General features: G+C 66.7%; 2 protein-coding genes and 1 long non-coding RNA gene across 6 annotated transcripts; 2 read left to right on the top strand and 1 right to left on the bottom strand.

Annotated features, from left to right (window-relative positions):
- Positions 1 to 260: 260 nt before the first annotated feature.
- LOC132533400 (uncharacterized) lies at positions 261 to 7,120 on the bottom strand. Of its 2 annotated transcripts, none has more exons than XR_009545250.1 (3): positions 6,965 to 7,120; positions 5,627 to 6,016; positions 261 to 831 (listed from the first exon to the last, which is right to left on the bottom strand). It is a non-coding gene; the product is annotated as an uncharacterized LOC132533400 (long non-coding RNA). The 2 variants fall into 2 exon arrangements; XR_009545251.1 differs by lacking the exon at positions 261 to 831 and adding an exon at positions 5,053 to 5,140.
- TBC1D21 (TBC1 domain family member 21) lies at positions 1,611 to 7,134 on the top strand. Of its 2 annotated transcripts, XM_007536972.2 has the most exons (11): positions 1,615 to 1,765; positions 2,032 to 2,139; positions 2,310 to 2,413; positions 3,081 to 3,175; positions 3,579 to 3,689; positions 5,052 to 5,152; positions 5,635 to 5,731; positions 5,825 to 5,925; positions 6,321 to 6,437; positions 6,769 to 6,852; positions 7,033 to 7,134. In XM_007536972.2, the coding sequence occupies exons 1-11, from the start codon at positions 1,706 to 1,708 to the stop codon at positions 7,063 to 7,065; spliced, it is 1,011 nt and encodes a 336-aa protein (XP_007537034.1). In that variant the 5' UTR covers positions 1,615 to 1,705; the 3' UTR covers positions 7,066 to 7,134. The 2 variants fall into 2 exon arrangements, with proteins under 2 accessions (XP_060030242.1, XP_007537034.1); XM_060174259.1 differs by lacking the exon at positions 3,579 to 3,689 and having other exon boundaries at positions 1,611 to 1,765.
- Positions 7,135 to 11,407: 4,273 nt separating this feature from the next.
- On the top strand, positions 11,408 to 25,629 carry LOXL1 (lysyl oxidase like 1). 2 transcript variants are annotated; one of them, XM_060174239.1, is made up of 8 exons: positions 11,408 to 12,755; positions 12,810 to 13,026; positions 16,294 to 16,402; positions 17,294 to 17,431; positions 17,603 to 17,759; positions 17,863 to 17,958; positions 24,943 to 25,058; positions 25,410 to 25,629. In XM_060174239.1, exons 1-8 carry the CDS (start codon positions 11,778 to 11,780, stop codon positions 25,414 to 25,416), a joined length of 1,818 nt encoding a protein of 605 aa, XP_060030222.1. In that variant the 5' UTR covers positions 11,408 to 11,777; the 3' UTR covers positions 25,417 to 25,629. The 2 variants fall into 2 exon arrangements, with proteins under 2 accessions (XP_060030222.1, XP_060030221.1); XM_060174238.1 differs by having other exon boundaries at positions 11,408 to 13,026.
- Positions 25,630 to 25,900: the final 271 nt, after the last annotated feature.

Raw genomic sequence — 25,900 nt, 5'->3', positions numbered from 1 at the left:
TCTCTCTCTTTCTTGCTTTCTCTGTGCGTCTTGTGGAATAAATAAATAAAAAAAATTAACACAACTAAGTAGATTGTTTCATTTTAAAAACAGAGACTAGAAGCTAGGGACAGGGAGGCCATCAGTCTTGCCCCTCTCTTCCCAGGCCTCCTTCTCACTCAGGTCATCCTAGAATGAGGGGACCCCCCACCTGCACACAGAGCCCCTGGGCCCCATGTCTCAGACACCCCTCCCTCAGGCTTTTGGCAGACTACCGCCCCCCAGGTTTGGGGACCCCAGCTCCTAAAGCCCCTGTTTTGGGACAGCGTGGACTGGACAGTGGAGCATCTCTGAGCCGTGGGTGGGGAGGAGGACATGCAGGGGCAGTGCTGCCCGTGTGCACTGAGGGTCAGGGCCAGTCTGTGGGGGTCCGGGGGTGCTGCTCTGACCACACTGCAGGGGGGGGCTGGCCAGTGGTGAGACGGCATTAGTGGTGAGATCAGTCCAGAAAACACCAGGGGATTTCTAGAAAGCGTTGCTAGAAGATAGTTCCAGGAAATTGTTGGGTAGTTCTAGAAATTGGTTCTAGAGAATAGTGAAAACAGTTCTAGAAAAGTGCTTCCAGAAAACAGTTCCCGAAAATGGAGAGCTGGGCCCAGAAGTAGGTCCGGAAAACGGTGATGTGGTCCCAGAACATGGTGGGACAGTTCTAGGAAACGGTTCCAGAAACCACTGAAACAGATCAAGAACAAGGCTCCCCAAATGGTGGACTTGGCCCGGGACACGGTTCCAGAAAATGGCTCCAGAAAACGACTGACCTGTTGCAGAAAATAGTGCCAGGAGGTGGCAGAGCTGTAAAGCGAGAGAAAGATCAGGCTGAGGCGTGAACACGCTGATGGTGATGGGGGCTGGGGGTGACCCCGGGGTTGAAACCCCCCCCCCAAGAACACCACATCTTGGCTGGGCCCCGAGGACAGGTTCCAGGCCCCTGGGTGCCAGGGGTGAGGTGATCAGGGCTTTGTACCATCACCCCCGCCCCACTGCCTGGAGAGCTCAGAGCCTCGAGGGACGCTGCAGGGGCCCTGGGCTTCTGGGGGGCCTCTGGGTGGGCTCCGGGTACCCGGTTCCAGGTGAGGAGGTAAGTGGGGCTCCTGGACACATGGCCTCTTCCTGCCCAGGACCCCAGGCCCCTCCTGGTGGGGTGAAGCCTGAACCCTATAGGCCCCTCTTGGTGGGGTTAAACCTTTCTGTGGGGGTACTGCCACCTGCTCCCTCTCCTAGTCCTGCAGGTGCTGGGTGCCTGTCCCCTCCCTTCCTGCACATCACATGGGGGGTGTTGTAAGCTGTGATCACATGGCCCTACACCCCCACCCCCCCAGCAGGGGACAAACCTCCCATCAAGACACCCTGGCTGGAGGTGGGCAGGGGCAAAGGAGAGCTTCGCCCACCTCTTCAACCAGGAAGCCCTCCCTGACTAGCAAAACATACTGGTCTGCGTGTCCACCCACACATCCTGCAGGGTTGTGGATTCTGGGGAAAAACGGAAGCCAGAAGCCTGGGTTCTGGGGGCATGCCCCAACATGGAGGCTGCGGCATTCCGTGACCATTGTGATGGGGTTCCGGGGTCAGCTGTGGGCGGAGCACAGTCCCTGGGGGGGACACCTGAGGAAGACCCTCCCAGCTGAGCGTGACTCAGACCCGGGCTCTGGGAACACAGGGGTCAGCTATGACCACCCTCTCCCCTGAGAACAGCCTCTCGGCCCGCCAGTCAGCCTCCTTCATCCTGGTGTGTGTTCCCCTTGGCACGGCAGTGGGGAAAACCCCGACTGGTCCCCCAAACCGCTGTCAGGCCTCAAGAGCCACACGGCCCCTCAGCTGGCCCACAGACCGCTGCCCGGACACCGCCACAGCCCCTCCTGTCCACTGAGCTGGAGCCTGGCCCCTGATTTCTGCTGCTAGAGACCCCTCCCGAGCCCCCTCAGCCTATGCCCTGGCCCCTTGGCCCCCTGACCCCCATGTCTCATTGTCCCCTGGCCCCCTTGTCCCCTGCAGGTGAAGAGGAAGCCACCCATCGACAAGACTGAGTGGGACAGCTTCTTTGACGAGAATGGCCAACTGTCCAAGCCGCGGGATTTCATCTGCCTCAGCATCCTGGAGAGGGTGGGGCAGGGCAGGGGGCACAGGGTGGGGGGCACAGGGCGGGGGGGCACAAGGCAGGGGCACAGGGTGGGGGGCAGAGGGCAGAGGGTGTAGGACACAGGGCAGGGGCACAGGGCAAGAGGCACCTTCATGGCAGAGGGCGTCTGTGACCCCTCTGCTCCCCTCCCCAGGGCCTGCACCCAGGCGTGCGCACGGAGGCCTGGAAGTTCCTCACAGGTTACTACTCCTGGCAGAGCTCCCAGGATGAGCGGCTGATGGTAGACGGTACCCGGAGGTAGAGAGCTCTCCCTCTGCGGGGGTGGGTGACCCCTCCTGGTGGTGTCAGCCTTCTCCCTACCTCCCCCAGGAGGCCCCTGAGTGTGTGTGCACACGTGGGAGTTTCTAGAACCTTCCACCAGCCCCTCCCCAGCCCAGGCAGAGCTGAGGGGCCGACGCATGCCCCAAGCCTGGGGTTCTCAAGAGGTCCCACCCCCAGTTATGGCAGCCGCAAGGTGCCTCCTTGGGTGTTCCCAGCCCAGGGGCCCCCGCGTCCTTGACCTGTGGCCACACGTGGCCCCGTCTGTCTCCTCTCTGGCTCTGTCCCTGCCCCTCCCTCGCAAGGACCCCAGGGCGGGGCCCCTCTCCAGGCCTTGCACCCCATCTGCAGAGCCCCTTGCTCCACACTGCCTGGTGAGGTCCCCCTTTGGGGTCACCACCCAGCCACGGCATCCTGGACACGTTCCAGATGGGTGCGGCCCTGTCTCACCCACCTCCGATTCTGGGGTGATCCTGGGACCTCAGAGTGCCAACCCCTCTACAGACAGGGAGACTGAGGCCGGAGGAGGGGTAGTCCTGCCGCAGACAGTTATGTGGAGTGAGATTGGGGTGAAGGGCCCGGCGGCGTCAGACCCCGTGTGCCCACCTGCTGGGGCACCGCCTCCTCAGCCGCCCTTCCTTCCCAGGAGGAACTACGAGGCCTTGTGCTGCATGTATGAGAAGATCCAGCCCCTGCTGGAGAACTTGCACCGGAACTTCTCAGAGACCCGGAACAACATTGGTGGGGCCCCAGCACGGGGCAGAGGAGGGCCCGGGCCTGGGCGCGGCAAGGCCTCTGACAGTCACCTGGGCTCCCCAAGTCCCAGCCCATGTGTCCTGGGTTCCCCAAATCCTGGCTGGAGTCACCTGGGTTCCCCAAGTCCTGTCCAGTGTCACCTGGGCTCCCCAAGTCCCAGCCGAGGTCTCCCAGACTCCCCAAGTCCCAGATGAGTCTCCTGGGCACCCCAAGTGCTGGCTGGGGTCTTGGACACTGACTGCCCCCAGCACAGGAGCTCCCAGGTTGGGTTTCAGTTGGAGTGCTGGCAGAGGTCTGCCCTGGAAGAAGCCCAGGGACCAGGGGTGCTGGGGAGCTGTGTGCTGAGGCCCTGCCCCGGGGACCCTCTGGAGCTGACTGTGCCCCCCAGCCTGTGACCTGCAGAGGCTCTATGACAAGGACCCGCTGGGCAACGTGCTGGTGGACAAGACTCGGCTGCAGAAGGTCCTGCTGCTCAGCTATGTCTGCAACACACAGGCCGGTGTGTTTCACACCCGGCACCGGGCCCTACCCTGCCTGCCCTCGCAAGACCAGTGTCGCCAGTCACCCTTTACCGTCCCTGCCCCCACAGGCCCTGCGGACACCCTGTCTCCAGAACCCCTGTGGCCACCCTGTCCCAGTCGCCAGAGCCCCTGTGGCCGCCCTGTCCCTGTCCCCAGAGTCCCTGTGGTCACCCTGTCCCTGTTTCTACAGCCCCTGTGGTCACCCTGTCCCTGTCTCTAGAGCCCCTGTGGTCACCCCGTTCCTGTCCCCAGAGCCCCGGTGGTCACCCTGTCCCTGTCCCCAGAGCCCCTGTGGTCACCCTGTCCCTGTCTCTAGAGCCCCTGTGGTCACCCCGTCCCTGTTTCTACAGCCCCTGTGGTCACCCCGTCCCTGTCCCCAGAGCCCCTGTGGTCACCCCGTCCCTGTCCCCAGAGCCCCTGTGGCCACACCATCCCTGTCACCAGAGCCCCTGTGGCCACCCTGTCCCTGTACCCAGAACCCCTGTGGCCACCCCATCCCTGTCACCAGAGCCGCTGTGGCCGCCCCGTCCCTGTCCCCAGAGCCCCTGTGGCCGCCCCGTCCCTGTCCCCAGAGCCCCTGTGGCCGCCCCGTCCCTGTCCCCAGAGCCCCTGTGGCCGCCCCGTCCCTGTCCCCAGAGCCCCTGTGGCCGCCCCGTCCCTGTCCCCAGAGCCCCTGTGGCCGCCCCGTCCCTGTCCCCAGAGCCCCTGTGGTCACCCTGTCCCTGTTTCTACAGCCCCTGTGGTCACCCTGTCCCTGTCTCTAGAGCCCCTGTGGTCACCCCGTTCCTGTCCCCAGAGCCCCGGTGGTCACCCTGTCCCTGTCCCCAGAGCCCCTGTGGTCACCCTGTCCCTGTCTCTAGAGCCCCTGTGGTCACCCCGTCCCTGTTTCTACAGCCCCTGTGGTCACCCCGTCCCTGTCCCCAGAGCCCCTGTGGTCACCCCGTCCCTGTCCCCAGAGCCCCTGTGGCCACACCATCCCTGTCACCAGAGCCCCTGTGGCCACCCCGTCCCTGTACCCAGAACCCCTGTGGCCACCCCATCCCTGTCCCCAGAGCCCCTGTGGCCGCCCCGTCCCTGTCCCCAGAGCCCCTGTGGCCGCCCCGTCCCTGTCCCCAGAGCCCCTGTGGCCGCCCCGTCCCTGTCCCCAGAGCCCCTGTGGCCGCCCCGTCCCTGTCCCCAGAGCCCCTGTGGCCGCCCCGTCCCTGTCCCCAGAGCCCCTGTGGCCGCCCCGTCCCTGTCCCCAGAGCCCCTGTGGCCGCCCCGTCCCTGTCCCCAGAGCCCCTGTGGCCGCCCCGTCCCTGTCCCCAGAGCCCCTGTGGTCACCCTGTCCCTGTCTCTAGAGTACCAGCAGGGCTTCCACGAGATGGTGATGCTGTTTCAGCTCATGGCGGAGCACGACCACGAGACCTTCTGGCTGTTCCAGTTCTTCCTGCAGAAAACGGTGAGGCCCCCACTTGGCAAAAAGCCCAGGCCGCCAGAGGTGGCGCCCTGGGTCCCCCTGTCTCCCCCTGGGGAGAGCTTAGGGGCCAAGTGGGGTCAGGGGCCCAAGAGCCCAAGTAAGGGGGAGTCTGGGCTGGGGGCTCGGGGGCTGAGTCTGGGGGGGAGGGACCCTGGGCTGAGGGCTCAGCCCACCTTTGCCCCCCACCCAGTTTTGCTCGGAGGTCCTCTGCTCCCCCAGCCCAGCCTCAGGGTCCTCACAGACGGCCCCCCACGGGACCCCCAGGCCCGGCACCCGCAGAGAGGTCCCCAGATGCACCCCACGCAGAGGTTAAGGCTCTGGGGGCTGTTGCTGGAAGACCCTCAAGGCTTTTGCTGTGGGGGCCGCCCAGCCCCCGGGCCTCCACCTCTGCCTCCACCCCCCTCACAGGGGCTTGGGATGGGGGGCGGCCGCCGGCCCCCAGCACTTGTCCTGTACCTCTGCAGGAGCACAGCTGTGTGCTCGGTGTGGGCGTGGACAGGAACCTGGCCACCCTGGGCCAGGTCATCTCCCTCCTGGACCCCGAGTTTGCTGAACACCTCCGTGAGTGTCCATCCCCAGGCCCGGAGTGTCGGGTGGGGGGGGTCTCACAGGGGCGCCAGTGCCCCAGGTCTCACATCCTGGGTCGTCCCGCAGGAGGGAAGGGCGCGGGGGCCCTGCAGTCACTCTTCCCCTGGTTCTGCCTCTGCTTCCAGCGTGCCTTTAAGTCCTTTGAGGATGTGTGGAGGTTCTGGGAGGTGCGTTCAGGGACAGACAGGACCTGGAGGGGGGGAGGGGAGGGGGGAGTAGAGACAGGGGGCAGGAGACGGGTAGAGGGCAGGACAGGGGCTAGAGGAAGGGACAGGGGGAGGAGATGGGATCAGGAGAAGGACAGGGGACAGGAGGATGGAACAGGGGATGGGGGTCAGGGACAGGACAAGGGAGGGGGCAGGGGCAGCAGCTGAGGGGCAGGGGACAGGGGATGGAGGGGGGACAGGGGCAGGTCAGGGGACAGCGGGAGGGGCGGGGCTGCCTTAGGGCTGGGGGACTGGGGGGCGGAATGTCCTTTCCTGCCACGGAGACCCCCGCCGCCCACCCCAGCCCCCGTCCAGTGAGCTCTTGAGCCCAGAGCGGCCCCTCCCTGCGCCCCCAGGTGCTGCTGACCGGCAAGCCTTGTAGGAATCTGCAGGTGCTGGTGGCCTACAGCCTGCTGGGCATGGTGCGCGCCCAGGTGCTGGGGGAGCAGCTGGGGGGCGAGGACATCCTCGCGGTGAGCCCCCACCCCGGGTCCCGCTGGGCCTGCCGCGGCCCCTGCCCATGTTGGGCCCTGCCCCCGCCTCCAGCCCCGTACTGGACCCTGACACCTCCTGGGACCCCAGGCCCCTCCAAATCCCTACCAGTTTCTAACCCTCCCTGCCCCACCACCACCCCTCCCCCTGGGCCCTGCGTCCCTCCCCACCCCTCCCCCGGGGCCCTGACCCCTCCCAGCCCCCAGGTCCTCCCCCCCCCGGGGGCCCCTGTCCCTGCAAGTCCTGACTGCAGCGCTCCAGCCCTTCCCGCTCCGCATGTCCCACACACAGGGACCCCCACCTCCCCTACAGGCCTGCAATAGCTTGGTGGACCTGGCCGCGGACGAGCTGATCTCGGCTGCCTGCATGGCCTACGCAGAGCTCATGCAGAGAGAAGTGAGTGGCCACGCCGCCCCTGCGCACGCCTCGCTCCCTGGCCGCCCCTGCAGAAGCACCGCCCCTACACACGCCCCGCCCCGCCCCGCCCCGCCCAGCGCCCCCCACCTACCCCTGCCTGGTGTGCAGGGGGACAGAGCGGAGGGCGTGGGCTCCCCTCCTGTGAACCCCCTCTCCCAGGTGCCCCAGCCGCTGAAGGACTTCTTCCTCTGAGGACTCGCAGTGGACGCCTGGCTGCAGCTCGGAGGGCGGGTGGACACAGGAATACAGCTGCGGCCACTGCTCAGGGCCTGGTTCATGGGGCGGGGCCTGGCGTGTGGGCGGGGCCTGGATGGGGCGGCGCCTGGCGTGTAGGTGGGGCTGATGCGGGGCGGGGTCTGATGTGGGGCGGGGCCTGGCGTGTGGGTGGGGCTGATGCGGGGAGGGGTCTGATGCGGGGCGGGGCCTGGTGTGTGGGTGGGGCTGATGCGGGGGCGGGGTCTGGTGTGGGCGGGGCTGGCGTAGGGGCGGGGTCTGATGTGGGGCGGGGGCTGGCGTGTGGGTGGGGCTGATGCGGGCAGGGTCTGGTGTGGGACTGGGTCTGGTGTGGGGGCGGGGCCTGGTGTGTAGTGGGGGCTGATGTGGGGCGGGGTCTGGTGTGGGGGCGTGGCCTGGTGTGTAGTGGGGGCTGATGGGTGGCGGGGTCTGGTGTGTAGTGGGGGCTGATGTGGGGGCGGAGTCTGGTTTGGGCCGGGACCTGATTTGTAGTTGGGGCTGGTGTGGGGCGGGGTCTGGTGTGAGGCAGGGCCTGGTGTGTAGTGGGGGCTGATGTGGGGTGGGTTTGGTGTGACGCAGGGCCTGATGTGTAGGTGGGGCTGATGTGGGGGCGTGTCCTGGTGTGTGAGCGGGGTGATGTGGGGGCGGGGTTTGGTGTGGGGCGGGGCCTGTGAGTGATACCTGGTGTGGGCGGGGCCTGTTGTGTGGGCGGAGCTACTTGCTCCCCCTCTCCGCTTGGTGCTCCTCATGGGTCTGGTGCTCCCCACAGGCCTGATGCTCCCCACTGGCTTAATGCTCCTTTGGGCCTGCTGCTCCCTTGGGCCTGGTGTCCCCTTGGGCCTGCTGCTCCCCATGTGCCTGCTGCTCCCCATGGGCCTGCTGCTCCCTTGGGCCTGGTGTCCCCGTGGGCCTGCTTCTCCCCATGGGCCTGCTGCTCCCCATGGGCCTGCTGCTCCCCGTGGGCCTGCTGCTCCCTTGGGCCTGGTGTCCCCGTGGGCCTGCTGCTCCCCATGGGCCTGCTGCTCTCTTGGGCCTGGTGCCCCCACTGGCTTAGTGCTCCCTTTGGGTCTGGTGCCCCCTCAGGCCTGGTGTTCTCCTTGGGCCTGGCATCCCCCTTGGGCCTGGTGCCCCCTCGTCCTGGTGCCCTGTTCTTCCCCAGGGACTTCTGCTGCCACTACCGGACAGGGAGAGCTGTGATGCTGTTTGAGATAGTCTCTGCAGACCACCTGGAGAGGACAGGGAGCTGGGGGCTTGAGGGTTGGGGGTGGGGAGGCAGCTGGGGCCAGATGCAGGAGGGGCCTGGAGCCACGGGCCGCATGGGGGCCGGGGCTGCTGGCCACGCGGCACGGGGCCAAGTAAATAAATCAACGTTTCCTTCATGTCCGCCCCGGGATTCAGCAAGAGCTGGTCTGTCTGCCACCCGCGTCCCTGCTGGCAGTGTCCTGAGGCTGACCCCGCAGACCACATCACCTTGGGGAACGCCCATTGCCACAGAGAGAATGAACAGGTGGGGGCGTGGGTGAGCATCTGAGGGCCACCTGGTGGCTGTTCCTCATGGGAAAGTGTAGCCCTCCCTGGGCCTAAACAAAAGGAGGATTTTGACCTTAGGGGACACGCAGAGGGGTTTCCATAGGGACCCCACCAGGACGATGGGGACAGAGGTAGACAGATGGGTGATGGATGGATGGATGGATGGATGGATGAATGAATGGATGGGCAGATGGACAGGCAGACAGAGACCGAGAGAATGGAAATTCCTCTCACAGGTCAGAGTGAGAGCAATGTCTCCTGTCACCCAGCATTGGTTCCTCTGCTCCTCTGTCCACACTGGCCACCTTGCTTGGACCCTCCTTGGGGACTTGGCTCTGGTGCTGATGACCGAGGGCACGAGAGCTGGTTGGTGCAGGAGTGAGTGAGCGCACAGGGCAGGGGAGAAGAGACACAGAAACAGAGAGACAGACAGGCCACCCACAAGCTGGAGACACCTCCAGAGGAGAGTGAGTGAGTGAGAGGAAGGGGAGGCTCCCCTGGGGGACCAGTGACCTGCCTCAGTTTCCCCACGGATTCTCCAGGATGTGTGGGGCTGTAGTGCAGGGGTGACCCTGTCAGCTCTCTGTCCCCCCATCACTCCTTTGGACCCACATAGAGGTGACATCTGGGTGCCCCTGGTCCCACCCCTTGGGAAGTGCACTCCCCATCATTCTGCTGACAGAGGAAGGGGCAGGTGTGGCCACACCAAGGCAGGACAGGCAGGAAGGAGGGCAGGGGTGGGGGTGGCAGGCTCTGCTCCAGCTGGGTCCCAGGCCCTGAATTGGGAGGGGGAGGGGAGAAGAGGTGGGGGGGGGACAGGCAGGGCAGGGAGGGTCTCAGAATGGGGAGCCCCTCTCCACTTCCAGCTTCTAACTGCAAGTAACTCCCAGTCTATGGGTTCTAGAGACCCCCCCTACCTCCCCCCACTGCAGCAGCTGTGGCCAGGAGGGGTGGGGGGCCCAGCTGAGGGGACGAGGACCTTCCCCAGGGAGCCACCTCCTGCCCCCTCCCAGGCCTGCAGGACTGAGGGAGAGTTAGGGGGAGCCTGCTGCTCAGGGCTGAGTGGGGGGCTTCCCCTGGAGGGAGACAGAGGTCTTCTGCCCAGAGCCCTCCCAGCACCCCCAATTCCCTGGGTCTCTGCTTCTTTGGGGGGCAGGTGTCTGTCTCCAGGACAGTCGACCCCCCACTCACAGCCCCTCCCAGAGAGGGTGACAGTGGTAAAGCTTTGGGTCCTCAAGCATGAGGTTCTGAGTTCGATTTCCAGCAGCACATGTGCCAGAGTGATGTCTGGTTCTTTCTCTCTCCTCCTATCTTTCTCATAAATAAAATCTTTAAAAAGAAAGAAAGAAAGAGAGAAAAAGAAAGAAAGAAACGAAAGAAAGCCCCCTTCTCTCTCAACCCAGAGAGACAAAGAGACTTGTGCAACCCCCCACCCCAGGATGGGGACATGCTGGGGGTGGCTAGGGACCCTGGGGGGCTGGTCGCCTGCTGTGTTCAGAGCAGAGGCCTTCAAGCTGCCTCACAGGAAGCACAGCCTGGACCTCATTAGCAGAGGGGGCGGCCCTGGGCAGGGGTTCAGCTTGAACCCCCCCCCCGACCCTGCCCAATGCCCAAGGCCATCCCGCCCCTGCCTGGCTCAGAGGAGGGGGTCCTCCTCTGCTGGAGGCCTGCCCACCCTGGGCCTGTTTCCACTTCTGCCCATCTGGTCGGCTCTCAGCCGGGCCTCCAGCCACGGGAGGCGAGTGGGGTGTGGTGGGGGTGGGGGGCTTAACTCCTGGGGTGCCCAAGTGCACCCAGCAGGCCTGGTGCCCGTTCCCCCAAGGAGCTAGGCCCAGAGCCAGGAGCTGCTGGCTGCACAGGCTGCTCCACCAGAGTGACTGCGGCTGGCAGGGCTGGGGAGGGTCTCTGCAATGTCCCCTCTAGAAAGGACCCAGACCCTGGGAAAGTCTGGCATCTCCGGGGCGCAAGCTCTTCCCACAGCAGGCGCTCTTGGGGGGTGGGTCCAACTCTGGGGGTCCCTCCCAGCCCTCCGGTCCCTAGAGAGAGCGCAGGGCCCACTGGAGACCACAAGGTCCAGCCAGCCCTGCCGGGATCAGAGGTGGCATCTGGGTCACAGAGCAGTAGGACTTGCCTAGGTCACTCCCCTCTCCCCCGCAGTGTGGGACAGGGTGGGGCTGGTACTTCCGGATCCCCTTTTCTCCGGGCCTGCGCTCAGCAGGTCTCCCAAGGGTGTCCCCCCACTCGGAGCGACCTCGCTCTGCTCTCAGCTCCTGGGTGCGGGGACCCCCGCTTCTCAGGCCTGGAGAGGAAGGGAGCAGACAATGCGGATACCCTGACTGAGCCCTCTGTGCCAGGCCAAGGGATGGGACTGCACCAGGAGAACAGAATTGCGGGGTGCACGGCCTCCCCCAGGGCCCCCAGCGAGGAGGGGGCCTGGGCACTGACGCTCAGGAGAATCAAGGGGACCGGAAGTCGCTCTGGCCCGCCCGGACAGCCCTCCAGAAGCCCCCTCACCCGCCCTGGCCAGGCTGCAGCCCCCATATGACCCGTCCGCCCCGCCCCACCCCCACAGGCCCCGCCCCAGGTGTCGCCCCGCCCACCCAGGCCCCGCCCGCTCCGTCCCTCCAGGACCCGCCCATTCAGGCCCAGACCTCCCGCCCGGCCAATTGCCTGCCAGGCCCCGCCTCCAAGCCCGCCCACCCCTCCCCCTTCGGCCCGTTGGCTCCCAGGCCCCGCCCCAAAGCCCCGCCCACCCCTTTCCTCCGGGCTCGTTGCCGGCGAGGCCCCGCCTCCAGCCCCTAAGCCCCGCCCACTCCTTCCCGCCGGGCGTCTGCGGTTTGGCGGGAGCTAAGCGCCGCCGGGGGCGCGGGGCTGAGAGCGGGCAGCGCAGGCGCAGGGCTGGGTGGGGAGCGGGAGCGGGGAGCCGGACCGGGACCGGGACCGGGACCGGGAGCGGGAGCGGGACCGGGAGCGGGAGCGGGACCGGGAGCGGGAGCGGGAGCGGGGCCGGGGACAGGCCAGCCCGCCGGCTGCCAGCACTGCCCTCCGCAGAGCCGCGATGCAGTCCTGGGGGGCGCCGCCGCCGTCGGGCCCGGGCCACCGTGGACGCCGCTAGAAAAGCGCGCCCTGGGGCCCCCGCCATGGCCGGGGTGCGCGCCCTGCTGTGGGGCGCCCTCCTGTGCGCGCTGGCGCGGGGCCAGGACCCGGACCCCGACCCCGACCCCGACCCCGACCCGGGCCGCTGGCGGCAGATGATCCAGTGGGAGCACAACGGGCAGGTGTACAGCCTGCTCAACTCGGCCTCCGAGTACCTGCCCGCCCGCGCCCGGGCCCGCGCCCGCGCCCAGGGCAGCGCCCGGGTGCTGCTGGCGGGGGCGGCCGCCGCGGCTACTCAGGCCCCGGCTCGCCGCAGCTCCGGGGGTCCCCGCCGCCGCCAGGCGCCCGCCCCGCCGCCTCTGCCCCTGCCCCTGCCCCTGCCCCTGCCCCTGCCCCTGCCCCTGCCCGGCCGCGCGGGCTCGGACACCGTGCGGGGCCAGGCGCGCCACCCCTTCGGCTTCGGCCAGGTGCCGGACAACTGGCGCGAGGTGGCGGCGGGGGACGGCGCGGGGCTGGCGCGGGCGCGCACGGCTGTGGCGCACGGCCCGGGGGGCGCGGTGGTGGCCGCCTCGGCCTTCGCGGGCGCGCTCGGCCCGCAGCCCCCCTTCGCCGGCCCGCGCCCCCGCGCTCCCCTGACCGCCCGCTTCGAGCGCCGCGACCCCGGCCGCAGTCTGGAGCGCGGCTTTGTGCAGCTCGGCGGGGCGGGCGCTGCGGCCGCGGCCTCGGCCTCGGTGTCCGCGGGGGTGCTGCGCCCATGGGCACCCCGGCCGCGTCCCGAGGACTACGGCGGCGAGGAGCAGCCCGATCCCGCGCCCCCCGACGGCCTGGACCGCCGCTTCGCCACCAGCCTGTACCACGAGGGTGCCGCCTACCCAGACCTGGGGCCGGGGCCTGGCCCCGACCCGCTCTTCGCCTGGCTCCCGCCCGAGGCCTACGCGCCCCCGCAACCGCCCTTCGGGCTGCAGGAGGCGCAGCCGCCCTTCGGGGTGCCGGAGCAGTTCGCCCCCTTCGGGGTGCCGGAGGCGCGGCCCCCACTCGGGGTGCCGGAGGCGCAGCCGCCCTTCGGGGTGCCGGAGCAGTTCGCCCCGTTCGGGGTGCCGGAGGGGCGGCCCCCACTCGGGGTGCCAGAGCAGTTCGCCCCGTTCGGAGTGCCGGAGGCGCGCCCCCCCTTCCGCGCGCAGGAGCCCCCCTACCTCCCCCTGCGCGGCCCAGACCCCGGAGCTGAGCGCAGCGGGGCGCAGCAGGGCCGCCGGAGCGTGGGCAGCGTGTACCGGCCCCCCCAGACCGGCCGCGGTGAGTCGCCCCCACCCGAGACCCCTCTGGCCTCCCTGGGACCTAGGGGTGTGCAGGGCCAGGGAGCCCGCCCTCTCCAGTGCCACCCTCAGGTGACCAAGCACCTGGGTCACAGCCCCAGCCCACGGGCCTGGCCTGGGCGGCAGGGAGGAGGTGGGGACAGCGTCCAGGTGGAGTCGCCAACACTGAGAGCCCCCGTGCTTTGCCCACTCTGATGAGGAGCAGGAGCGCCGCCCCTTCAGCTCTGGTGTGTGGCCGCCAGGGGCTTGACCCCAGAGCCTCGGGCCTGCAAGTCCTGCCTCCTCCCTTCTGATGTTGGCAGTGGGACCTCACCCCGCTTCCTGGCCCCAGGCCAGTGGCCACTCACTCCACCCAGCTGGCCCTGGCCCTGCCTGCGTCCAGGGCTCTCGAGGACACAGCTGGGGACTACGCCAGGGTCCACGGCGGGCAGTTGGGGTCTCGGGGGAGCTCTCCCTGGGGCCTGGGGGCCTCACCCACTTGCTGTGTCTAGCTCCTGGGCAATGTGGCTGGAGGCCCAACACTGGCCCCTAAGGGCTTCCTGGAGGAGGCAGTGCTGGAGGTGGGGGTCACTTGGAGGGTAGCTGAGGTCCAGTGCCTCTCTAGACATTGTGGCCAGGCCAGGCCAGGCAGGGCCATGGGTGCAGCCAGATTCTCAGGGGCTGACCTCATCCCTCTGGCCACAGCTGGGGTCCGAGCTCCGGCGGCCAAGTGTCTGTGGGCGGGACACGAGACAGCCGGCCAGGCCCTGGAGGCCTGTCGGCTCGTCCAGCACCCCTCCCCTGTGTGTGTGTGTGGGGGGGCCCAGAGGGACAGGACACCCGCAGCTCTTCTGAGCCTGGCCCAGCGCCCCCCCCACCCCAAAGGGCCCCTAGGCTTCTGCTCCCAAAGCCGCCTCCACCCAGGCCCCAGTGACATTGGCTCCAGCCCCTGGCCCCAGGCCTCTGCTGGCCCCATCCCCAGGAAGTCAGCACACAGGGCAGTCTGAGGGTCCTGGGGGGCCCCCCCACGCTGTCCAAGCCCCTGGAAGCGGGAGATGCTAGTGTCTGAGCACAGAGCAGGACGCCTGGTACAGCCCACCCCAGGCCCTTTGGGGGTGCCATGGAGACTCCCCAGCTGTGACAGGTGGGGGGGCAGGTGACAAGACTAGCATCCCTGCGCAGGACTCCCTGAGTCCCCAGGGTGTTGGGGTGGGAGTGAGGCTGCAGGAGTAGATGTAGGGGGTAGGGTGGGTCTAGAGGAGCAGGTTTAGGGGCTGGGGTGTTGGGCCGTGGGGGGCAGGTGTGACTCTGGGGTCTGGTTTGTAGAAGGCCAGGTCACTGGCAGGGTGCGTCTGTGTGTCTGTCTCTGTGTCTCTGTGTAGTGAATGGTGGACACGGGCAGGAGCTGGACACAGGATTCTGGGCTTGGCACCACAGGCTGGGGGGGGGGCTGTGAGGACTCTGGACCAGGCTCCGGGTCACCAGGCCAGGGCGTCACTATCACTACCCCCCACCCCGGGCAGCGGGAAGGCTGAGGGCATGGGCAGCTCACTGCGTTCTGGGGGGCAGGCCTCGTGGCCTCCAGTACTTACCCCCCCAGGTCTTCTGGGGACAGGGCGGATGAGAGCCAGCTTGGCAGGGAGGGGGTCCCAGGGAGGGGGCTGCGAGCACCGGGAGATGACGCAGGCATTCCTGGCCGCTGAGTAAGGGGTGTCCCCGCCAAGGCTGCCCCCCAGGAGTCTGCACCCCCGCCCTCATTCTCTGTGCGTGAGGTCAGGCCGGCCACTGCTCCAAGGGGGTGGGGGGAGGGTTGTGAGGGGGCTGTGCAGGGTCCACGTGGGGCACCTCCCCGGGCTCTGTAGCCCAGCCTCCTCCGTCCCCCTAGACTGACCAGCATTGGTCGCAGCACTGGGCTGGGGGCTGTCCACCCCCATCCCCCTTTTGCCTGAATCCCAGGCCCCATGGTTCCTGGCATGATGCTGCTGGCCAGAGATCATAGGAGGGAGACCCTGTCTCCCCAGCAGGGAGCCCCTTTGACCCCAGCAGGGAGACCCTGTGACCCCAGCAGGGAGCCCCTGTGACCCCAGCAGGGAGCCCCTGTCCCCCCAGCAGGGAGCCCCTGTGACCCCAGCAGGGAGCCCCTGTCCCCCCAGCAGGGAGCCCCTGTGACCCCAGCAGGGAGCCCCTGTCCCCCCAGCAGGGAGCCCCTGTGACCCCAGCAGGGAGCCCCTGTCCCCCCAGCAGGGAGACCCTGTGACCCCAGCAGGGAGCCCCTGTCCCCCCAGCAGGGAGCCCCTGTCCCCCCAGCAGGGAGCCCCTGTGACCCCAGCAGGGAGCCCCTGTCCCCCCAGCAGGGAGACCCTGTGACCCCAGCAGGGAGCCCCTGTCCCCCCAGCAGGGAGCCCCTGTCCCCCCAGCAGGGAGCCCCTGTGACCCCAGCAGGGAGCCCCTGTCCCCCCAGCAGGGAGACCCTGTGACCCCAGCAGGGAGCCCCTGTCCCCCCAGCAGGGAGCCCCTGTCCCCCCAGCAGGGAGCCCCTGTGACCCCAGCAGGGAGCCCCTGTCCCCCCAGCAGGGAGACCCTGTGACCCCAGCAGGGAGCCCCTGTCCCCCCAGCAGGGAGCCCCTGTCCCCCCAGCAGGGAGCCCCTGTGACCCCAGCAGGGAGCCCCTGTCCCCCCAGCAGGGAGACCCTGTGACCCCAGCAGGGAGCCCCTGACCCCCAGCAGGGAGCCCCTGTCCCCCCAGCAGGGAGCCCCTGTGACCCCAGCAGGGAGCCCCTGTCCCCCCAGCAGGGAGCCCCTGTGACCCCAGCAGGGAGACCCTGTGACCCCAGCAGGGAGCCCCTGTCCCCCCAGCAGGGAGCCCCTGTCCCCCCAGCAGGGAGACCCTGTGACCCCAGCAGGAAGCCCCTGCCCCCCCCAGCAGGGAGCCCCCGTCCCCCCAGCAGGGAGACCCTGTGACGCCAGCAGGGAGCCCCTGTCCCCCTAGCAGGGAGACCCTGTGACGCCAGCAGGGAGCCCCTGTCCCCCCAGCAGGGAGCCCCTGTCCCCCCAGCAGGGAGCCCCTGTGACCCCAGCAGGGAGCCCCTGTCCCCCCAGCAGGGAGCCCCTGTCCCCCCAGCAGGGAGCCCCTGTGACCCCGAGGGTGCCAGCACAGAGCCCCTGTTTTCTGGCCCCCCCACTCAGTGAGGGCTACCTGCAGGGACGGGGCTGGTGGAGGCATGGGCTAGCCCTGGGCTCTCAGTGTTGCTCCCTCGGCTCCCTGCAGGACTCCCCGACTTGGTGCCGGACCCCAACTACGTGCAGGCGTCCACCTACGTGCAGCGTGCCCACCTCTACTCCCTGCGCTGCGCTGCCGAGGAGAAGTGCCTGGCCAGGTCAGCGCCCGCTGCTCCTGGGGCCCCGCTGACCCCCAGGACGCCTGCTGTCCCACTGCACCTCAAGATGCTCTACTGCTACCCACTGCCCACAGGAGGCCCCACTGCCCCCTGGGAAGCCCACTGCCCACAGGAGGCCCCACTGCCCCCTGGGAAGCCCACTGCCCACAGGAGGCCCCACTGCCCCCTGGGACGCCCACTGCCCCCTGGGATGCCCACTGCCTACAGGAAGCCCCACTGCCCCCTGGGACGCCCACTGCCCACAGGAGGCCCCACTGCCCCCTGGGACGCCCACTGCCCCCTGGGATGCCCACTGCCTACAGGAAGCCCCACTGCCCCCTGGGACGCCCACTGCCCACAGGAGGCCCCACTGCCCCCTGGGGACGCCCACTGCCCACAGGAGGCCCCACTGCCCCATGGGACGCCCACTGCCCACAGGAGGCCCCACTGCCCCATGGGACGCCCACTGCCCACAGGAGGCCCCACTGCCCCATGGGACTCCCACTGCCCACAGGAGGCCCCACTGCCCCATGGGACGCCCACTGCCCACAGGAGGCCCCACTGCCCCCTGGGATGCCCACTGCCTACAGGAAGCCCCACTGCCCCCTGGGACGCCCACTGCCCACAGGAGGCCCCACTGCCCCCTGGGACGCCCACTGCCCACAGGAGGCCCCACTGCCCCATGGGACGCCCACTGCCCACAGGAGGCCCCACTGCCCCATGGGACGCCCACTGCCCACAGGAGGCCCCACTGCCCCCTGGGATGCCCACTGCCTACAGGAAGCCCCACTGCCCCCTGGGACGCCCACTGCCCACAGGAGGCCTGGCCAGCAGGAGGGCCTCCCTGCCTCACCCCCAGCTTCACCCAGCCCTCACCCCTCACCCACCCAGCACCGCCTACGCCCCCGAGGCCACAGACTATGATGTGCGGGTGTTGCTGCGATTCCCCCAGCGTGTGAAGAACCAGGGCTCAGCCGACTTCCTGCCCAGCCGGCCACGGCACACCTGGGAGTGGCACAGCTGCCACCAGTGAGTGTCCTGGGGGCTGCTGGAGGTGCTCCCTCCCTGTGGGGATGTGGGAGGTGCTCCCTCCCTGTGGGGGCCTGAGTGCTCCCTCCCTGTGGGGGACTTGGGGATGGCAGCCTTGGGTAGGGCCAGGTGGGCCGGTGGGCAGCTGGGCAGCGGTGATCCCTACCCCAGGCACTACCACAGCATGGCCGAGTTCAGCCACTACGACCTGCTGGACGCGGCCACGGGCAAGAAGGTGGCGGAGGGCCACAAGGCTAGCTTCTGCCTGGAGGACAGCACCTGTGACTTCGGGCACCTTAAGCGATACGCCTGCACCTCGCACACCCAGGTGGAGGGGGAGGGGGGCGGGGGCGGGGCGGGGCCGTCTGTGTTGGGGGCGGGGCTCGCAGCAGCTGGAGAGGAGCCCAGCCCCTGCCCCCGCCCCACCCCAGGGCCTGAGCCCAGGCTGCTATGACACCTACAACGCCGACATCGACTGTCAGTGGATCGACATCACGGACGTACAGCCCGGGAACTACATCCTCAAGGTGGGCGACCGGCTGGGGGCTGGGGCACAGGGGCTGGGGGCTCGGGCTCTGGCGCCTGCACCCTCCCCATCCGTCCAGAGATGGGAGAGAAACATAGCTCCACTTGGCCAGGGGTGGCACCGGGGATCAAACTCGGGGCCTCGTGCCTGAGTCTAGTGCTCCCCTAACTGTGTTCCCCACCCTTCTGCAGTCTCTGCCTCTCCCTGCCCTGTGTCTCTGTGTCTCTGCCTCTCTCCCTGCCTGTGTCTCTGGGTCTCTGCCTCTCTCCCTGCCTGTGTCTCTGGGTCTCTGCCTCTCTCCCTGCCCTGTGTCTCTGGGTCTCTGCCTCTCCCTGCCCTGTGTCTCTGGGTCTCTGCCTCTCTCCCTGCCTGTGTCTCCGTGTCTCTGCCTCTCTCCCTGCCCTGTGTCTCCGTGTCTCTGCCTCTCTCCCTGCCCCACGTCTCTGGGTCTCTGCCTCTCTCCCTGCCTGTGTCTCTGGGTCTCTGCCTCTCTCCCTGCCCTGTGTCTCTGGGTCTCTGCCTCTCCCTGCCCTGTGTCTCTGGGTCTCTGCCTCTCCCTGCCTGTGTCTCTGGGTCTCTGCCTCTCTCCCTGCCTGTGTCTCTGGGTCTCTGCCTCTCTCCCTGCCTGTGTCTCTGGGTCTCTGCCTCTCTCCCTGCCTGTGTCTCTGGGTCTCTGCCTCTCTCCCTGCCCTGTGTCTCTGGGTCTCTGCCTCTCCCTGCCCTGTGTCTCTGGGTCTCTGCCTCTCTCCCTGCCTGTGTCTCTGGGTCTCTGCCTCTCCCTGCCCTGTGTCTCTGGGTCTCTGCCTCTCTCCCTGCCCCACGTCTCTGTGTCTCTGCCTCTCTCCCTGCCCCGTGTCTCTGGGTCTCTGCCTCTCTCCCTGCCCTGTGTCTCCGTGTCTCTGCCTCTCTCCCTGCCTGTGTCTCTGGGTCTCTGCCTCTCCCTGCCCTGTGTCTCTGGGTCTCTGCCTCTCTCCCTGCCCTGTGTCTCTGGGTCTCTGCCTCTCTCCCTGCCTGTGTCTCTGGGTCTCTGCCTCTCTCCCTGCCCTGTGTCTCTGGGTCTCTGCCTCTCTCCCTGCCTGTGTCTCTGGGTCTCTGCCTCTCTCCCTGCCTGTGTCTCTGGGTCTCTGCCTCTCCCTGCCCCATGTCTCTGGGTCTCTGCCTCTCTCCCTGCCCTGTGTCTCTGCCTCTCTCCCTGCCTGTGTCTCTGGGTCTCTGCCTCTCTCCCTGCCTGTGTCTCTGGGTCTCTGCCTCTCCCTGCCCTGTGTCTCTGGGTCTCTGCCTCTCTCCCTGCCTGTGTCTCTGTGTCTCTGCCTCTCTCCCTGCCTGTGTCTCTGGGTCTCTGCCTCTCTCCCTGCCTGTGTCTCTGGGTCTCTGCCTCTCTCCCTGCCTGTGTCTCTGGGTCTCTGCCTCTCCCTGCCCTGTGTCTCTGGGTCTCTGCCTCTCTCCCTGCCCTGTGTCTCTGGGTCTCTGCCTCTCTCCCTGCCTGTGTCTCTGGGTCTCTGCCTCTCTCCCTGCCCTGTGTCTCTGGGTCTCTGCCTCTCTCCCTGCCCTGTGTCTCTGGGTCTCTGCCTCTCTCCCTGCCTGTGTCTCTGGGTCTCTGCCTCTCTCCCTGCCTGTGTCTCTGGGTCTCTGCCTCTCTCCCTGCCTGTGTCTCTGGGTCTCTGCCTCTCCCTGCCCTGTGTCTCTGGGTCTCTGCCTCTCTCCCTGCCCTGTGTCTCTGGGTCTCTGCCTCTCCCTGCCCTGTGTCTCTGGGTCTCTGCCTCTCCCTGCCTGTGTCTCTGGGTCTCTGCCTCTCTCCCTGCCTGTGTCTCTGGGTCTCTGCCTCTCTCCCTGCCTGTGTCTCTGGGTCTCTGCCTCTCTCCCTGCCTGTGTCTCTGAGTCTCTGCCTCTCTCCCTGCCCTGTGTCTCTGGGTCTCTGCCTCTCCCTGCCCTGTGTCTCTGGGTCTCTGCCTCTCTCCCTGCCTGTGTCTCTGGGTCTCTGCCTCTCTCCCTGCCTGTGTCTCTGGGTCTCTGCCTCTCTCCCTGCCTGTGTCTCTGGGTCTCTGCCTCTCTCCCTGCCTGTGTCTCTGGGTCTCTGCCTCTCCCTGCCCTGTGTCTCTGGGTCTCTGCCTCTCTCCCTGCCCCACGTCTCTGTGTCTCTGCCTCTCTCCCTGCCCCGTGTCTCTGGGTCTCTGCCTCTCTCCCTGCCCTGTGTCTCCGTGTCTCTGCCTCTCTCCCTGCCTGTGTCTCTGGGTCTCTGCCTCTCTCCCTGCCTGTGTCTCTGGGTCTCTGCCTCTCTCCATGCCCTGTGTCTCTGGGTCTCTGCCTCTCTCCCTGCCTGTGTCTCTGGGTCTCTGCCTCTCTCCCTGCCCTGTGTCTCTGGGTCTCTGCCTCTCTCCCTGCCTGTGTCTCTGGGTCTCTGCCTCTCTCCCTGCCTGTGTCTCTGGGTCTCTGCCTCTCTCCCTGCCTGTGTCTCTGGGTCTCTGCCTCTCTCCCTGCCTGTGTCTCTGGGTCTCTGCCTCTCTCCCTGCCCTGTGTCTCTGGGTCTCTGCCTCTCTCCCTGCCTGTGTCTCTGGGTCTCTGCCTCTCTCCCTGCCTGTGTCTCTGGGTCTCTGCCTCTCCCTGCCCTGTGTCTCTGCCTCTCTCCCTGCCTGTGTCTCTGGGTCTCTGCCTCTCTCCCTGCCTGTGTCTCTGGGTCTCTGCCTCTCCCTGCCCTGTGTCTCTGGGTCTCTGCCTCTCTCCCTGCCTGTGTCTCTGTGTCTCTGCCTCTCTCCCTGCCTGTGTCTCTGGGTCTCTGCCTCTCTCCCTGCCTGTGTCTCTGGGTCTCTGCCTCTCTCCCTGCCTGTGTCTCTGGGTCTCTGCCTCTCCCTGCCCTGTGTCTCTGGGTCTCTGCCTCTCTCCCTGCCCTGTGTCTCTGGGTCTCTGCCTCTCTCCCTGCCTGTGTCTCTGGGTCTCTGCCTCTCTCCCTGCCCTGTGTCTCTGGGTCTCTGCCTCTCTCCCTGCCCTGTGTCTCTGGGTCTCTGCCTCTTTCCCTGCCTGTGTCTCTGGGTCTCTGCCTCTCTCCCTGCCTGTGTCTCTGGGTCTCTGCCTCTCTCCCTGCCTGTGTCTCTGGGTCTCTGCCTCTCCCTGCCCTGTGTCTCTGGGTCTCTGCCTCTCTCCCTGCCCTGTGTCTCTGGGTCTCTGCCTCTCCCTGCCCTGTGTCTCTGGGTCTCTGCCTCTCCCTGCCTGTGTCTCTGGGTCTCTGCCTCTCTCCCTGCCTGTGTCTCTGGGTCTCTGCCTCTCTCCCTGCCTGTGTCTCTGGGTCTCTGCCTCTCTCCCTGCCTGTGTCTCTGAGTCTCTGCCTCTCTCCCTGCCCTGTGTCTCTGGGTCTCTGCCTCTCCCTGCCCTGTGTCTCTGGGTCTCTGCCTCTCTCCCTGCCTGTGTCTCTGGGTCTCTGCCTCTCTCCCTGCCTGTGTCTCTGGGTCTCTGCCTCTCTCCCTGCCTGTGTCTCTGGGTCTCTGCCTCTCTCCCTGCCTGTGTCTCTGGGTCTCTGCCTCTCCCTGCCCTGTGTCTCTGGGTCTCTGCCTCTCTCCCTGCCCCACGTCTCTGTGTCTCTGCCTCTCTCCCTGCCCCGTGTCTCTGGGTCTCTGCCTCTCTCCCTGCCCTGTGTCTCCGTGTCTCTGCCTCTCTCCCTGCCTGTGTCTCTGGGTCTCTGCCTCTCTCCCTGCCTGTGTCTCTGGGTCTCTGCCTCTCTCCATGCCCTGTGTCTCTGGGTCTCTGCCTCTCTCCCTGCCTGTGTCTCTGTGTCTCTGCCTCTCTCCCTGCCCTGTGTCTCTGGGTCTCTGCCTCTCTCCCTGCCTGTGTCTCTGGGTCTCTGCCTCTCTCCCTGCCCTGTGTCTCTGGGTCTCTGCCTCTCTCCCTGCCCTGTGTCTCTGGGTCTCTTCCTCTCTCCCTGCCTGTGTCTCTGTGTCTCTGCCTCTCTCCCTGCCCTGTGTCTCTGGGTCTCTGCCTCTCTCCCTGCCCTGTGTCTCTGGGTCTCTGCCTCTCTCCCTGCCCTGTGTCTCTGGGTCTCTGCCTCTCTCCCTGCCTGTGTCTCTGGGTCTCTGCCTCTCTCCCTGCCCTGTGTCTCTGTGTCTCTGCCTCTCCCTGCCCTGTGTCTCTGTGTCTCTGCCTCTCTCCCTGCCCTGTGTCTCTGTGTCTCTGCCTCTCTCCCTGCCCTGTGTCTCTGGGTCTCTGCCTCTCTCCCTGCCTGTGTCTCTGGGTCTCTGCCTCTCCCTGCCCTGTGTCTCTGGGTCTCTGCCTCTCTCCCTGCCTGTGTCTCTGGGTCTCTGCCTCTCCCTGCCCTGTGTCTCTGTGTCTCTGCCTCTCTCCCTGCCTGTGTCTCTGGGTCTCTGCCTCTCCCTGCCCTGTGTCTCTGTGTCTCTGCCTCTCTCCCTGCCCTGTGTCTCTGTGTCTCTGCCTCTCTCCCTGCCCTGTGTCTCTGTGTCTCTGCCTCTCTCCCTGCCTGTGTCTCTGGGTCTCTGCCTCTCCCTGCCCTGTGTCTCTGTGTCTCTGCCTCTCTCCCTGCCCTGTGTCTCTGGGTCTCTGCCTCTCCCTGCCCTGTGTCTCTGGGTCTCTGCCTCTCTCCCTGCCTGTGTCTCTGGGTCTCTGCCTCTCTCCCTGCCCCATGTCTCTGGGTCTCTGCCTCTCTCCCTGCCCTGTGTCTCTGGGTCTCTGCCTCTCTCCCTGCCCCACGTCTCTGGGTCTCTGCCTCTCTCCCTGCCCTGTGTCTCTGGGTCTCTGCCTCTCTCCCTGCCCTGTGTCTCTGGGTCTCTGCCTCTCTCCCTGCCTGTGTCTCTGGGTCTCTGCCTCTCTCCCTGCCTGTGTCTCTGGGTCTCTGCCTCTCTCCCTGCCCCACGTCTCTGGGTCTCTGCCTCTCTCCCTGCCTGTGTCTCTGGGTCTCTGCCTCTCTCCCTGCCCCACGTCTCTGGGTCTCTGCCTCTCTCCCTGCCTGTGTCTCTGGGTCTCTGCCTCTCCCTGCCCTGTGTCTCTGGGTCTCTGCCTCTCTCCCTGCCCTGTGTCTCTGGGTCTCTGCCTCTCTCCCTGCCCTGTGTCTCTGGGTCTCTGCCTCTCTCCCTGCCTGTGTCTCTGGGTCTCTGCCTCTCTCCCTGCCTGTGTCTCTGGGTCTCTGCCTCTCTCCCTGCCTGTGTCTCTGGGTCTCTGCCTCTCTCCCTGCCTGTGTCTCTGGGTCTCTGCCTCTCTCCCTGCCTGTGTCTCTGTGTCTCTGCCTCTCTCCCTGCCCTGTGTCTCTGGGTCTCTGCCTCTCTCCCTGCCTGTGTCTCTGGGTCTCTGCCTCTCTCCCTGCCTGTGTCTCTGGGTCTCTGCCTCTCTCCCTGCCCTGTGTCTCTGGGTCTCTGCCTCTCTCCCTGCCTGTGTCTCTGGGTCTCTGCCTCTCTCCCTACCCCGTGTCTCTGGGTCTCTGCCTCTCTCCCTGCCTGTGTCTCTGTGTCTCTGCCTCTCTCCCTGCCCTGTGTCTCTGGGTCTCTGCCTCTCTCCCTGCCCCACGTCTCTGGGTCTCTGCCTCTCTCCCTGCCCTGTGTCTCTGTGTCTCTGCCTCTCTCCCTGCCCTGTGTCTCTGTGTCTCTGCCTCTCTCCCTGCCCTGTGTCTCTGTGTCTCTGCCTCTCTCCCTGCCCTGTGTCTCTGTGTCTCTGCCTCTCTCCCTGCCTGTGTCTCTGGGTCTCTGCCTCTCTCCCTGCCCCACGTCTCTGGGTCTCTGCCTCTCTCCCTGCCCCACGTCTCTGGGTCTCTGCCTCTCTCCCTGCCTGTGTCTCTGTGTCTCTGCCTCTCTCCCTGCCCTGTGTCTCTGGGTCTCTGCCTCTCTCCCTGCCTGTGTCTCTGGGTCTCTGCCTCTCTCCCTGCCTGTGTCTCTGGGTCTCTGCCTCTCTCCCTGCCTGTGTCTCTGGGTCTCTGCCTCTCTCCCTGCCTGTGTCTCTGGGTCTCTGCCTCTCTCCCTGCCTGTGTCTCTGGGTCTCTGCCTCTCTCCCTGCCCTGTGTCTCTGGGTCTCTGCCTCTCTCCCTGCCTGTGTCTCTGGGTCTCTGCCTCTCTCCCTGCCCCACGTCTCCGTGTCTCTGCCTCTCTCCCTGCCTGTGTCTCTGGGTCTCTGCCTCTCTCCCTGCCTGTGTCTCTGGGTCTCTGCCTCTCTCCCTGCCTGTGTCTCTGGGTCTCTGCCTCTCTCCCTGCCCTGTGTCTCTGGGTCTCTGCCTCTCTCCCTGCCTGTGTCTCTGGGTCTCTGCCTCTCTCCCTGCCTGTGTCTCTGGGTCTCTGCCTCTCTCCCTGCCTGTGTCTCTGTGTCTCTGCCTCTCTCCCTGCCCCGTGTCTCTGGGTCTCTGCCTCTCTCCCTGCCCTGTGTCTCTGGGTCTCTGCCTCTCTCCCTGCCCTGTGTCTCTGGGTCTCTGCCTCTCTCCCTGCCTGTGTCTCTGTGTCTCTGCCTCTCTCCCTGCCCTGTGTCTCTGGGTCTCTGCCTCTCTCCCTGCCTGTGTCTCTGGGTCTCTGCCTCTCTCCCTGCCTGTGTCTCTGGGTCTCTGCCTCTCTCCCTGCCTGTGTCTCTGGGTCTCTGCCTCTCCCTGCCCTGTGTCTCTGGGTCTCTGCCTCTCTCCCTGCCTGTGTCTCTGGGTCTCTGCCTCTCTCCCTGCCTGTGTCTCTGGGTCTCTGCCTCTCTCCCTGCCCTGTGTCTCTGGGTCTCTGCCTCTCTCCCTGCCTGTGTCTCTGGGTCTCTGCCTCTCTCCCTGCCCTGTGTCTCTGGGTCTCTGCCTCTCCCTGCCCTGTGTCTCTGGGTCTCTGCCTCTCTCCATGCCCTGTGTCTCTGGGTCTCTGCCTCTCTCCATGCCCTGTGTGTCTTTGTGTCTCCCCACCCCATGTCTCTGTGTCTCTCCCATCTCCCTGCCCCATGTCTTTGGGTCTTTGCAGGCATGCCCAGCTGCCCTGCGTGTCTGTCACTCTGTCTTTCTCCCCACCTGTGACAGCAGCCCTTGAACATGCCCCCCCAGGTGCACGTGAACCCCAAATATGCCGTGTTGGAGTCAGATTTCACCAACAATGTGGTGAGATGTAACATCCACTACACAGGCCGCTACGTGTCCACCACCAACTGCAAGATTGTCCAGTAAGCCCCCATAGGCCCTGGGCCCCCTTCCCGGGGAGGACACCCTAAGCCCCTCAGTATGCCCTGGGCCCCCTTCCTGGGAACCTAACCCTCCCCCCGCCCCTGCAGGAACCCTCCCTGCCCAGGCTGCTTCTCATTTATCTGGAGCATGGAAAGGGGGCACATGCCCTGGGGAAAGCTCATGGAAAATTCCAGAAAGGCCAGGCCTAGCCCCTTGGGAGTCGGTCAAATCTGAGCAGATGCCAGGGGCAGGGCATGGGGCGGCCGACACTGCCCGGGGGGCTGGGACCCCTCTCTGGGGCTGGGCTGGGAGCACATGGACAGCCCAGAAGCCTCCCCCCTCTTTCCTAGGTCCTGATGTCTGAGGTGGACAGAGGCCACCCCCAAAGCAGGCTGGTCCACCAAAACTCACCCACAGCAGGCTGGACAGCAGGACTGGGGCCCCCATGGCCACAGGAAGTCCCATGGACCTTGGGCTCCCCAGGCCCAGCCTCTCCTCCGCACCCATCTTGTATCTCGGCCCAGGACCACTGGCCCATATAGAGTGAATAAATGGGGTTTTCTACCTGTGGCTCCAGCCTCGGGCTGGGAAGGTAGGCTGCTACCCTGGGAGCCGGGCTCTCCCTCCTCCTACTGTCCCCCCAAACACTGAAGACCTGGGTCACCACCCCAACTCTTAGTTCAGGCTTGGGGACACAGCCAGGACTCAGGGACACAGTTCAGGGTCAGGGACACAGAACAGAGGGTCAGACACAGCCCAGAGGGTCAGAGACACAGCCCAGAGGATCAGGGACACAGCTCAGAGGGTCATGGACACAGCCCAGAGGGTCAGAGACACAGCC

The sequence above is a fragment of the Erinaceus europaeus genome, chromosome 16 (genome assembly GCF_950295315.1).
Source record: "Erinaceus europaeus chromosome 16, mEriEur2.1, whole genome shotgun sequence".
NCBI classification, from domain to species: Eukaryota; Metazoa; Chordata; class Mammalia; order Eulipotyphla; family Erinaceidae; genus Erinaceus; species Erinaceus europaeus.
This window is presented reverse-complemented; position numbering and strand designations above follow the sequence as displayed.